This window comes from Neomonachus schauinslandi, chromosome 7, assembly GCF_002201575.2.
Source record: "Neomonachus schauinslandi chromosome 7, ASM220157v2, whole genome shotgun sequence".
NCBI lineage: Eukaryota > Metazoa > Chordata > Mammalia > Carnivora > Phocidae > Neomonachus > Neomonachus schauinslandi.
In genome coordinates, this window is record NC_058409.1 from 29,241,594 (window position 1) to 29,255,298 (window position 13,705).

The following is a 13,705-nucleotide window of genomic DNA, read 5'->3' on the forward strand; positions in this document are numbered from 1 at the left end:
CTGCCTTCGGCTCAGGTCATGATCCTGGAGTCCCGGGATCGAGTCCCGCATCGGGCTCCCTGCTCGGCGGGGAGTCTGCTTCGTCCTCTGACCCTATCCCCTCTCATGTGCTCTCTGTCTCTCTCATTCTCTCTGTTTCAAATAAATAAATAAAAAAAAAAATCTTTAAAAAAAATAAAAAAATAAAAAAAAAAAATGGAGTGCCTGGCTGGCTCCGTCGGCAGAGCATGCAACCCTAGATCTCAGGGTCGTGAGTTCTAGCCCCAAGTTGGGAGTCAAACCTACTTTAAAAAAAAAAAAAAAAAACCTAACTCAAAACGGATCATAGACCTAAAACTATAAAGCTTTGAAAAGAAAACACAAAAGTAAATGGTTTCTGAGCCATGACACCAAAAGCATAAGCGACACAAGAAAATAATAAACCGGACATATCAAAATTGAAAACTTTTGTGTTGTAAATGGTATTAATCAAGAAAGTAAAAAGACAATACATAAAATAGAAATATTTGCAAATTATCTGACAAACAATTTGTGTCCAGAATATACAAAGAATGTTAAAACTCAGTAATAGTAATAATATAAAGAATCCAGAGGATCAGGGCACCTAGGTGGCTCAGCTGGTTAAGCATTTACCTTTCACTCAGGTCATGATCCCAGGGTCTTGGGATCGCTGCTCTGCGGGGAGTCGGCTTCTCCCTCTGCCTCTCCCTCTGCCTCTTCCCTTCCCCCCCTACTCATGCTCTCTCCGTTTGTCTCTCAAATAAATAAATACTTAAAAAAAAAAAAAAAAAAAAGAATCCAAAGGATCGGAGCAGACATTTTTCTAAAGAGACACAAATGACCAATAAGCACATGAAAAGATGCTCAACATTAGTCATCAGGGATATGGAAATCAAAACCACAATGAGATACCATCTCATACCCACTAGCAAGACACACAGTAAGAGCTGTCAGGCATACAAAAGAAAGTGGGGCCTTCATTCATTGCCTGTGGGAATGTAAAAAATATGAGGCCATTTTAAAAAATAGTTCAGTGGGAGGCGCCTGGATGGCTCAGTTGATTGAGCCTCTGACTCTGGATTTTGGCTCAGGTCTGATCTCAGAGTCCTGGAATCAAGCCCTGAGTCAAGCTCCATGCTCAGGGGGAAGTTTGCTTAAGGATTCTCTCCATCCCCCTGCTTGCGTGCTAACTCTCTCTCTAAAATAAATAAATAAATCTTTAAAAAAAATTTTTTTAAAGTCCAGCTGTTCCTCAAATTACAGGGTTCCATTTATACGAAACATCCAGAATAGGCAATCTACAGATAAAGAAAGTAGACTGAGTGTCTCTGCCTGAGGGTGGGGGTGGATGATAGGGAGGTGGAGAGATTGTAAAGTGACAGCTAAGGAAGGGATAAGAAACTTCTTTTAGGAGTAATGAAAATGTTCTAAAATTAGACTGTGGGGGCGCGTGGATGGCTCAGTTGGTTAAGCCTCTGCCTTCAGCTCAGGTCATGATCCCAGGGTCTTGGGATCCAGCCCCAAGTCAGGCTCCCTGCTCAGCAGGGAACGTGCTTCTCCCTCTCCCTCTGCCCGCCTTTCTGACTACTTGTGCTCTCTGTCAAATAAATAAAATTTAAAAGTAAATAAAATTAGACTGATAATGATTACACAACTCTGTGAATATACTAAATTATGTGTATATACTAGGTTAATTTTATGCTATTTGAATTAAATCTCAATAATGCTGTTAAAAAAGAAATACTCCGTAAACGCTAGTATGATTATAGGAATCCACCAGTGTAATCAAAAAATGCCCAACAGTTTCTAAGACCCAAGAATGCAGCTATCTTAGATACCTTACCAATTTTGATCTCCACTCCTCATGACCGAAGACGCTAAACAGAGCTTCTCTCGGATGGACCATGGCTCTGTAGGGCCAGTACTCAGAAGCTTGTGTTCTAAAAGGAGAAAAGTCTTAGAGAACAACCACTGAGGCACTAGTTCTAAGGCCCAAAGGGAGGACTAAAAGCCTAATACAAAACATCCCACCTTGTGGAACACAGTGAGTTACGATCACGGAATCTTGATTTTCATCTCTCTACTAAAATATCATCACGATTCATTCCCCGCAAAATTGCACTGAGTATCTGGCAAAACATTTTACTTCTTCAAATGACATGGCTACTTTGTTTTATTTTAAAAAGGCAGGGGAGAATGTCAGAGTAAGATAAGGCAGTTCTCACGACAGGCCCACTTTTAAGACGAAAAAAAAAAGACTACTTGATTCCAATTTGAACGCGAGGGTTATTTCCCAGGATTCCGAGCAGCCACTCCCCTCCCCCACCCCGCGCCTACTGCCCTGCCTCCTTCTTAGCATAAACTTGTTTACTTTTCTCAGTACTTCTACCTCCATGTAGCTGTCGAACATAGTAAGACCTTTTCAATGTACGAAACAGGAAAATGGCTGAGATGCACAAAACGCAATTTCCCTAGCGGCCGAAAAAGCTAACAGTTAAACTACCCCATTTCTCTGGGAGCTGGACCACGGGCCTCACAAACGCTGGCCAGAAAACGAACGGCTCTTTGAGAGCAGGTTGCTCCCTATGGCTCACAGCATCTCTTCGTCTGCACACCCAAGTCTCCTGAGCCCCTTTATCTCGCACCCCACAGAGTTCCCAAACACATAAGGATTCACTGAGCTGCTTCTCTCAAATCTCCGCAGCCTCCCTGAGACACAACACCCTACACTTCTTCTGGGCCTCTAATCGTTAGTATTCACGATACGGCCGAGTGCAGGTTCCTCAAGACCCTGGGCTCTTGGGCAATCATTGCTCCTAATCCCCATGCGTGTGACAGAAATCTGGTACCTAGCCTCTGGTCTAAAAGGCCTTCCACGCAAAAACAGTGGACATACTTACTACCCGTTCCTGCAGCCATCTTGGCCCTGAAGTCTCCAACCCCCTCAGGGAAGACAGTCTAGTGCGGCCCCCTCCCCGGGAACTCTGGGAAATAGAGTCCGGGAGTTTGTTCGCGATGCCTCCTGGGAAACGTAGTCCCAACGCCCAGGATGAGCAAGCCCTAAACCAGGTTTCTTGAGCGCTTCTGGGAAGGAATGTGCTAACGAGGATGGCGCTGAAGCCTCAGAATTTCCTTTAGGTTTCCTAGAAAAGAAGGTCCTAAGGTCCAAGGAAAAGTGTTAAGCGCGAAGAATTGTAGGCGGCCCGAATCCAAATTCTGTCAGTTGGTAACCCGGACCCACATTAGAAGGCAGAGGTCAAGCCAGAGCAAACCGTCTACCAGTCGCATCCGCCCCTTTTCCTTGCGCTGATTGGCAGCTGCAGGCTTCGCTGTCTGATTGGCCGAACGAACGCAGCGCGTAATTTAAAACATTGTATCAGTAACAAAGGTGCTCCTCGTGGGTGGAGTTGTGCTCTCAGACGGCGAAAGTCCAGGTTCGGCAGCAGGGTGTGTGAGCCGGTACCAGAGGAGGAGCGAGTGTCGCGTCTTCGGTGAGTTTGCGGCTGTGCCGGAGCCCAGCTGCGGTACCAGTAATTGCCCTCGCGGGATAGGCTTTTAGAAAGCGAAGCTGCGGCAATCCCTTTAATACCTCTGTCCTCCCTTTGGGCCTGGAGTGAGGTTGGAGAAGGAGCCTAAGGCAAATATACCACCTCCTCGACACCGGTGGGCGAGGCACCCTAATTAGTGTGGCCTTCTGCTTTTGGAGCGAGGTATCTGTTCATTCCTTTTGGCGGTCGGAAATGCCTAAGACAGGATTACGTGATTAACTCCTCTTATTCCCTACCCCTCTACTGGCATTTGAAGGGATAAGGGAGTAGGAATTCAAGCAGCGTGAGGAAGGTGTCCTGGGGCAAGGAAATTGTTTCTTACCTAGAACTTGCAGCCTCTTCTGTCCCTTAAGTTCTCCTCCCTACCCATTCTTGTCTCTTTGTAGACCTAAGCTGCCCCTGCTGTCATGTCGCAAGGGATCCTTTCTCCGCCAGCCGGCTTGCTGTCAGATGAGGAGGTTGTAGTCTCCCCCATGTTTGAGTCCACAGCTGCAGATTTAGGGTCTGTGGTACGCAAAGACCTGATATCAGACTGCTCTGTCATCTCCACCTCCCTGGAGGATAAGCAGCAGGTAAAGGAGTTGGACAGTGGCTTGGCAGCAGAAAGTGATGTCCTCAGCCTACCAGTTGTCCATACAGAATTAGTATCAGGTCAAAGACAGCAATCCCAAGGGTCTGAGAGATCAATTAAAAATTAAGAGCACGACAGGTGAAAAATGTAAATTTGTGTGTCCTTAAGAACTATTATTTGCATTCCATTAAGGAAACACTCTCACGTGCATACTCTCAGTCCTAAGAGGGAAGGCTAATAGTTCTCTCTTCTTCACCATGAGGCGTAGATGTGTTAAGTAATTTGCACAAGATCATACTGCCATTAAGTATGTTTTTAATATCAACTGTAGCTTCCATTTTTGGAGCCTTTATGCTAAGCTGGGGTTTCTCAGCTGCAGCATTATTAACATTTGGGGCCAGATAATTCATTTTAGGGGGCTGTCTTGTACCTTAAGATGTTTAGCAACATACCTGGCCTCTACGCACTAGATGTCACTAGTTCCTTCCCACTGTGACAACCAAGAAACTTCCCCTAACCTAGCTAAATGTCCCTTGGCGGGGAAATGGCGCTGGTTGAAAACAATTCTACTAGGAAGTCTCCTCTTTTATAGAGAAAATTTCATGAGAGCAGGAGCCTTGATAATGTCCCTGCCTCTGGACCACCAGAGCCTTAGAGTTCCCAGGCCATAGTAGGCAGATCTCTAAATATCTGTTGCATGAATGAAGTGGGTTCTATTATTAACCCAATTCTACAGATACGGAAACAGAGGCAGAGAATCTAAAGAACTTGTTCAAGATGTCATACTTCTAAATGATGGAATTGGAACTCAAATTTAGGTTTGTCTGCCTCCAAGGTGCTTAACTACTATGTTTTGCTGTAATACCACATGCTGATTTGCATACAAGTTAACCAGTTCTAATTCAGGAAGTCAGTGTGGCAGGCCAACGTTTCCAGGATACTGAAGACAGTGAAGGGTGATAAAGCAGTGAAAAAACCCATGTGGGTTGGAATAATTATGGAACTAGGGAGTAGCTAGCTGTACAGACATGTGAGGTGAAATGGGGGTACTGTTAGCATGATTCTCTGGAATTATGCTGTGTTTGCCCATCTGCTTGGAAGTAACTGCTGATTCCGGCCTGGAATTCTGCCACAGGTTCCATCTGAGGATAGTACAGAGAAGGTGAAAGTATACCTGAGAGTTAGGCCTTTGTTACCTTCAGAGTTGGAACGACAGGAAGATCAGGTGAGTGTCTGAGGAGGGAGGATTTAAGATGGCATGATACAATACAGGAAAGGTTCCTAGGATTGTTTCCTTCTGTGATTTTTTTTTACCCCTTCTCAGGATTGTGTCCGTATCGAGAATGTGGAGACCCTTGTTCTACAGGCACCCAAGGACTCCTTTGCCCAGAAGAGCAATGAGCGGGGAATTGGCCAAGCTGCCCATAGATTCACCTTTTCCCAGGTATGGAGGTAATGGTTTATGAACGAGGACCAACATATTGGGGGCAACTTTATTCTCTCTTTAGAGGGGAAGCCTTTTACTTGACTGTGAGTTCCTTATATATGCATGTCTATAATTTTGGGGACTCATGTATGAGTCAGTGCATTAATTTATGTGTATTAATTCCCAACATCTCTATTATTATTATTCTTGTCCCTATTTTCCTGATAAGGATACTATGACTCAGTGAAGATTATGTTGCTGAATCCATGTAGCTAGTCAGTGGTAGAGTTAGGCCTTGCATCTAGAACTATCCATCTCTAAAGCCCACCCTTGTGATTACTGTGTGCCATTGTGTGTGTAGCATCAGACGTAGCCCAAGAGTAGTGTGATGCTACACACACAATGGCCTTGGAAGCTATTGAAGATCGGAGCCAAGGGCCGGGGGTAGGATCTCTCCATTCTTGATGGTACCTGGAAGTATCTGTTGATTTGGATGAAAGATGCACTGGCAGAGGGTGGTTTCGTCTTCAGTGTTTGGAGAGCAGCTGGAAGCACTGTGGGAAGAGGTTGCTTGAGTAGTCTCCAGAGCCAGTCAACCAGGAAGGGACACATCTGCTGGCTCTGTACAGGAGGCAAGGGGAGATGAGGGATGGGCCTCTGAGAAATTGGGTCTGTCTCTAGATCTTTGGGCCAGAAGTGGGACAGGCATCCTTCTTCAACCTGACCGTGAAGGAGATGGTAAAGGATGTACTCAAAGGGCAGAACTGGCTCATTTATACATACGGAGTCACCAACTCAGGGAAAACCCACACAATTCAAGGTGAGTGAGTAGTGGGCCTCACAGAATTGCTGATTGGCCTGTAATGATGCTTTTTGTTTTTTGTTTGTTTTTTTTAAGATTTTTTATTTATTCATTTGAGAGAGAAAGATAGGGAGAGAGAGTGAGAACACGAGCAAGGGGGACGGGGAGAGGGAGAAGCAGACTCCCCGCTGAGCAGCGAGCCTGATGTGGGGCTCAATCCCAGGACCCTGGGATCATGACCTGAGCCGAGGCAGACGCTTAACTGACTGAGCCACCCAGGTGCCCCTGTACTGATGTTTTCTTTGCCTTTTGATGCTTTGAATTTGGAAGGAGCACTCAGCTGTCCATCTCTCACATGCTTCCAGGTACCATCAAGGATGGAGGGATCCTACCCCGGTCCTTGGCTCTGATCTTCAATAGCCTCCAAGGCCAACTTCAACCAACACCTGATCTGAAGCCTGTACTGTTCAATGAGGTAATCTGGCTAGACAGCAAGCAGATCCGACAGGAGGAAATGAAGAAACTGGCCCTGCTAAATGGAGGCCTCCAAGAGGTGAAGTGCTGGTGCTCACAGAGGTGGGGATAAGAAGACAAATCTGTGGAAAGTTTTGTGCTTATTTTCTCCCTGGGCCTCTCCAGGAGGAGCTGTCCACCTCCTTGAAGAGGAGTGTCTACATTGAAGGTCGGATGGGTACCAGCACCAGCTTTGACAGTGGCATTGCTGGGCTCTCCTCCAGTCACATGACCAGCAGTAGCCAGCTGGATGGTACGTACCATGACTGGGTTCTGTACCAAGTAACAGTAGAAACCCACTCCCTTGCTCCCAACAGCTTCCAGGGGTATAAACCAGAGGTTTCAACCTACGTTGCTCCTTCTAAGGCCCCTGCAGGCCAAAGGGGAGATGGACTACTCTAGAGCTGATGTCCTGCCCTGTACATGGGCTTCTTCCCCAGAAACGAGTCACCGATGGGCACAGCCAGACACTGCCCCTGTGAGTGTCCCTGCAGACATTCGCTTCTCCGTCTGGATCTCCTTCTTTGAGATCTACAATGAACTGCTTTATGACCTGTTAGAACCACCTAGCCAGCAGCGCAAGAGGCAGACTCTGCGGCTCTGTGAAGATCAAAATGGCAATCCCTATGTGAAAGGTATGGGAAGGTAGGGAGGCTGCCAACAACCCTGAAACAGGACTTGGGAGAAACCTGGACAAGTTAGGTGCTCCCATCTTCTATATGCCTTTCTCTTCTTTGCCTCAGATCTCAACTGGGTTCATGTTCAGGATGCTGAGGAGGCCTGGAAACTGCTCAAAGTGGGTCGTAAAAACCAGAGCTTTGCCAGCACCCATCTGAACCAGAATTCTAGCCGCAGGTGAGTGGGCTGTGGGAGTCACCTTTTCACTGTGTTCTAGGAAACAATAGTCCTCCACCTAGTCATGGAAGACACACAGTGACTTTTCTTTTATTGATTTCCAGTCATAGCATCTTCTCGATACGGATCCTGCACCTTCAGGGGGAAGGGGATATCATCCCCAAGATCAGCGAGTACGTTTTTCCATTTAGAAATGTGGGCTTCTTGGTCATAAATGGTACTGGAGGCAGGGGTTAAGGGAGGTCCTCAGAGGAATTACTTCTATTAAGAGTCTTGCTCTGCTTCCTTGGGTACAGCGATCCTTGGTGGGTCCTCCCCTCCCTAGAACTATATGAAGGGCTGGAAAGCTCATAACATGTGGGGTCCTTATGTCAGATCCTGTCCACCATTCAAGGTTGTCACTCTGTGATCTGGCTGGCTCAGAGCGCTGCAAAGATCAGAAAAGTGGTGAGCGGCTGAAGGAAGCAGGAAACATTAATACTTCCCTGCACACCTTGGGCCGTTGTATTGCTGCCCTGCGCCAAAACCAGCAGAATCGGTGAGCTTCTGGCTGTAAGCCATGGGCTAGGATGGTCTGGAGCACTGCAGTTTGCTAAGAGACTTCCCGGTCATCACTGGGGATGGTGCTGGGATACTCTAAGGGCTGGAATTCTGCTTATAGCTCTGTTCTCTGATCCCCTGCTAGGTCAAAACAGAACCTGGTTCCCTTCCGTGACAGCAAGTTGACTCGAGTATTCCAAGGCTTCTTCACAGGTCGAGGCCGCTCCTGCATGATTGTCAATGTGAATCCCTGTGCATCTACCTATGATGAAACCCTTCATGTGGCCAAGTTCTCAGCCATTGCCAGCCAGGTAAGAAGCTGTAGGTGTAATGGTTGTGCTCACTTTGGGCTGGTACCTTTATTTAAGGAGTCTACTAGGGACTAGTTATGAATTCACTTGATTTCCCACCCCCTCCCCACCTAGCTTGTGCATGCTCCACCTGTCCAACTGGGATTCCCATTGCTACATTCATTCATCAAGGAACACAGTCTGCGGGCATCTCCCAGCTTAGAGATGGGAGCTAAGACAGAACCAGGCCTTGATGATGACATTGAGAATGAAGTTGACATCTCCATGTATGGCAAAGAGGTGAGAATGCAAGAAAGCTCTGGTGTAGCAGCTTGATGGCTACGTATTTTCCACGCTGCCTTCCAGGTGGGCCTTCACCTTTGTGGGGCATGGACATCTGATCACTTGTGAACTGTGTGTCCCTCCAGGAGCTCCTGCAGGTGGTGGAAGCCATGAAAGCACTGCTTTGTAAAGAACGGCAGGAAAAGTTGCAGCTGGAGATGCAGCTCCGTGATGAAATTTGCAATGAGATGGTGGAACAGATGCAACAACGGGAACAGTGGTGCAGGTATCAGCTGAGTGACCGCTCTTGGTCTGTCAACTAGACCAGACAGAGGGTGGGGAATAGGGACTAGGATAGAGTTGTGCCTCAAGCTCTGTCCTCCAAACTTACTCCTCAGAATCTTCACTCCCTTTTCTTCTTTTTTTGAAAAAAATTTATTATTGGGGTGCATGGGTGACTCAGTCGGTTAAGCATCTCTGGATCTTGGCTCACATCATGATCTAGGGTCGGGAGATGGAGCCCCCACATTGTGCTCTGCACTGGGCATGCACCCTGCTTTAGATTTTCTCTCTGACCCTCCCTCCTGACTCACTTTTTTTTTTTTTAAATTTATTTATTTATTAAAGATTTTATTTATTTATTTGAGACAGAGAGAATGAGAGAGACAGAGAGCACATGAGAGGGGGGAGGGTCAGAGGGAGAAGCAGGCTCCCTGCCGAGCAGGGAGCCTGATGCGGGACTCGATCCTGGGACTCCAGGATCATGACCTGAGCCGAAGGCAGTCGCTTAACCAACTGAGCCACCCAGGCGCCCCTGACTCACTCTTGCTCTTAAAAAAATTTATTATTTAAATATAATTGACATACAGTATTAGTTTTACATGTACAACCTAGGGATTTGACAATTCTATACATTATTCAATGTTCACCATAGTAAGTGTAGTCACCATTTTTCAACCATACATTATTACAGTGTTATTATACTCCTGATGCTGTATTTTTCATCTCTGTGACTTATTTATTTTGTAATTGGAAGTTTGTACCTTTTAATTCCTTTTATCTATTTCACCCATTCCTCCCACCCCCCTGCCCTCTGGCAACCACCAGTTTGTTCTATTTAAGAGTCTGTTTAAAAAAAGAGTCTGTTTTTTTTTGTGTTTCTTAGATTCCACATAAAAGTGAAATCATATAGTATTTTGTCTTTCTCTGATTTATGTCACTTAACATAATACTTTCTCAGTCCGTCCATGTCATTGCAAAGGGCAAGATTTCATTTTCTATGGCTGAGTAATATTCCGTTGTGTGTGTGTGCACGTGTGTGTGTATATATACATTCTTCTTTATTTTTCTTTGACAGTGAACATTTGGACACACAAAAGGAACTATTAGAGGAAATGTATGAAGAGAAACTAAAGATCCTCAAAGAATCACTTACAAGTTTTTACCAAGAAGAGCTTCAGGTGAGTTGCCCTGAAGCAGCCCCGACTAGCCACTGATTCCCATCACTAGCTTGTCTGATGTAAATAGATTTTATAAACTCTGGTAGGGCAGGAATATGTAACTCAGTTTTTTCTAGTCTTTTAAAAAGTACTATCAGGTGTCAGTCTATGAATTAAGGGTTGGTTGACCTGGAAATGGCTTAAGAGTTAACAGGCTCTTTTTTTTTTTTTTTTTTTTAAGATTTTGTTTATTTGAGAGAGTGTGTGAGCATGAGCAGGGGGGAGGGGCAGAGGGAGAGGGAGAAGCAGACTCCCCGCTGAGTGAATAGCCAGGACCCGGAGATCATGACCTGAGCCGAAGTCAGACGCTTAACAGACTAAGCTACCCAGGCACCCTGCTAACAGGCTTTTGAGGCATAATTGTCAGGGAAGGTTTTGTTCACTGTTCAGTCATCCATTCCTGCAAGATTTGTCTGACTCTTGATGGAACTGTGCTGCTTCCCTCTTAGGAACGGGATGAGAAAATTGAAGAGCTAGAAGCTCTTTTGCAGGAAGCCAGACAGCCGATAGCCCCTCAACAATCAGGGTCTGAATTGTCCCTTCGGCGGTCACAAAGGTTGGCAGCTTCTGCCTCCAATCAGCAGCTCCATGAGATTAAAGCTAAACTGGAACAGTGCAGAGCAGAGCTAAACTCCACCACTGAAGGTAAGGAAGGAGAGAGGGCACAAAGCATAGGAGTGGTTCAGAGAACTGTTCAAACTTGGGCCTTCAGACTCCCAACTCCAAGATCATTTCCTCAACTCTGAGCTACATCCCCTGACCTTTCACTCTAGGATGCACATGGCCTCACTTTATATTTGCTGCAAGCTACTGTTCATTCAGTTAAGAGGTAAGTCCAAGGCTAGAAAGCATACAAGTTTCTTGTTTCCTTCCCTCAGAACTACAGAAGTATCAGAAAATGTTAGAACCACCACCCTCAGCCAAGCCTTTTACCATTGATGTGGACAAGAAATTAGAGGAGGGCCAAAAGGTAATTTATACCTTTCTCTGTTACCAAGGCTCTTACCTAAGGCAGCTTCCAGTCCTGTACCTGTGGTTTATGTGAGGACCAGGGTTTTTGTTTCTGTTTTTTGTGCACAGTCCTGTAGAGTGGCTCCTTCATTTAGCTGACTAGCCTTTCTAATTTTACTTCTCTTCAAATGGCTATCCAGTTCCTTCAGTTCATTATCCTGGTTGATCTTGGCCACAATGTGGTTCCTACACTTATTCTTTTCAGAATATAAGGCTGCTGCGGACAGAGATTCAGAAACTTGGTGAGTCTCTTCAGTCAGCAGAAAGAGCCTGTTGCCACAGCACTGGGGCAGGAAAACTACGCCAAGCCTTGACCACTTGTGATGACATCTTAATCAAACAGGTTAGGGTACCCTGTATATCTCCTTCTCTCCCATCAGCCCACTCCAGAGTATATGCGAGAAAGAAAAATGAGAAGCAGAAGAGAAAAGCAGAGATTTTGGGCTAGTCTTAAGGGAGGGGAGTTTTTCTTCTTTGCAAAATAAAATTATTTAAGTACAAGGTACTATGCTAAGTAATTTATAGGCATTTTCTGTTATAACAACCCTATGGAAGTAGATATTGTATTTCATCCAAAATGTGTAGATATTAAGGGGCACCTGGCTGGCTCAGTCAGTAAAGTATGTGACTCTTATCTCAGGGTCATGAGTTTAAGCCCCACATTGGGTGTGGAGCCTACTTAAAAAAATAAAACTTGGGCACCTGAGTGGCTCAGTCGGTTAAGTGTCTGCCTTCAGCTCAGTTCATGATCCCAGGGTCCTGGGATCAAGCCCTGCATCAGGCTCCGTACTCAGCAGGGAGTCTGCTTCTCCCTCTGCCCCTCCCCCCACCTCATGCACTCTCACTCTCTCACAAAAATCAATAAAAAAATCTTAAAAAATAAATGAATAGGGGCGCCTGGGTGACTCAGTTAGGCCTCTGCCTTCGGCTCAGACCATGATCCCAGGGTCCTGGGATTGAGCCCCGCATCGGGCTCCCTGCTCAGCAGGGAGCCTGCTTCTCCCACTCTAGCTCTCTGTGCTTGTGTTCCCTCTCTCACTATCTCTCTCTGTCAAATAAATAAAATCTTTATAAATAAATAACTCTATTTTTAAAAAACAAAGTCAAAATGCATAGATTTTAAGAAACTGTTATTTTATACCACTAAGACAAAACACTAAGAAGCTATGACAATTGTCATCAGTAAAAGGCACCCTGATTGCAGAGTGGGAAAAAAAAAAATCTTAGACTAAATGAGGCTTTTTTTTTTTTTTTAAAGTTTATTTATTTTTGGTAATCTCTGCACCCAGCCTGGGGCCCAAACTCATGACCTGAGACCAAGAGTTGCATGCTCTACTGACTGAGCCAGCCAGGTGCCCCTAGACACAGCTCTTAATACATAGGAATTAGGGTTCTTGGAGGCTAAGTAAGCTCATGTCATGTATAGGAAAACGTCCTTCTGTTCAGTGCTATTTGTTTGGGTCTTAAAGAAAATATCCCCTATTCAATGATAAGCTCTGACTTTAAAGAATTAATCTTTTGTAAAAACAGTTGCTAGTAACTAGGTAGTGGATGGCATGTATTACCTGCCCTTTAGTTTCTCTAATACACCAAACCAAAAGGCTTTCTTTAACTTTATTCATCCTCCTTAGGATCAGACCCTGGCTGAGCTGCAGAATAACATGATGCTAGTAAAACTGGACCTTCGAAAGAAGGCAGCATGCATCGCAGAGCAGTATCATACTGTACTAAAACTCCAAGGCCAGGCTTCTACCAAAAAGCGCCTTGGTGCCAACCAGGAAAACCAGCAACCAAACCAACAGCCCCCAGGGAAGAAACCATTTCTTCGAAATTTACTTCCCAGAACACCCACCTGCCAAAGCTCAACAGACTGCAGCCCTTATGCCCGGATCCTGCGCTCACGGCGCTCCCCTTTACTCAAATCTGGGCCTTTTGGCAAAAAATACTAAGGCTGTGGGGAAGGAGAGAGCAGTCATTGCCCTGAGGCAGGTCACTGCTTGAGAAATAGGTCTCTTTTAAAAAGCTTTACCAATACCTGGAACTGTATCCAGAATGCAATACAGACACTAGTTATTTTCCTCCCTTTTGTAATATAATCACCTATGTAATCTCATGCCTTTTTACTTATATGGCTTCTATGCACACAAAAAGTTATATTAAATAAACATATTGTTCACATTTTTTGTGGGTTTTTTTTCCATTTTTGTTTGAATTCCAAATTTAGCAAATTCATCAAAACAGGACTTAAAAAACAGGGAAAAAATTGAAAATTAAATATCATTTGGGGCCCTTAGAACCTTGCACAGGAATGGCAGTGGAGATGGGTAACGAGTGTACAGCTAAGCTAAGAAAAGCTTTGTAAGAAATG

General features: G+C 45.2%; 2 protein-coding genes across 3 annotated transcripts in view; one reads left to right on the forward strand and one right to left on the reverse strand.

Moving 5' to 3' along the window:
- BRD8 (bromodomain containing 8) overlaps positions 1-2,919 on the reverse strand; it is a 22,242-nt gene extending 19,323 nt beyond the window's left edge. Inside the window, exons 1-2 of one of the 2 annotated variants that reach the window (XM_021702191.2) lie at positions 2,901-2,919; positions 1,844-1,940 (exon numbers count right to left, since the gene is read on the reverse strand). In XM_021702191.2, coding sequence (XP_021557866.1) covers positions 1,844-1,940; positions 2,901-2,919 — 116 coding nt within the window. Of the gene's footprint in view, positions 1-1,843; positions 1,941-2,896 lie in introns of both variants that reach the window. The other variant, XM_021702193.2, reaches the window with a different exon arrangement.
- A 533-nt stretch (positions 2,920-3,452) lies between these two features.
- On the forward strand, positions 3,453-13,568 carry KIF20A (kinesin family member 20A). The gene is made up of 19 exons (XM_021701779.2): positions 3,453-3,491; positions 3,935-4,120; positions 5,255-5,344; positions 5,444-5,563; positions 6,227-6,365; positions 6,713-6,900; positions 6,987-7,113; positions 7,301-7,495; positions 7,604-7,715; positions 7,820-7,888; positions 8,110-8,253; positions 8,401-8,566; positions 8,681-8,845; positions 8,974-9,113; positions 10,185-10,287; positions 10,776-10,971; positions 11,205-11,296; positions 11,543-11,680; positions 12,969-13,568. The coding sequence occupies exons 2-19, from the start codon at positions 3,956-3,958 to the stop codon at positions 13,284-13,286; spliced, it is 2,667 nt and encodes an 888-aa protein (XP_021557454.1). The 5' UTR covers positions 3,453-3,491; positions 3,935-3,955; the 3' UTR covers positions 13,287-13,568.
- The last annotated feature ends 137 nt before the right edge of the window (positions 13,569-13,705 follow it).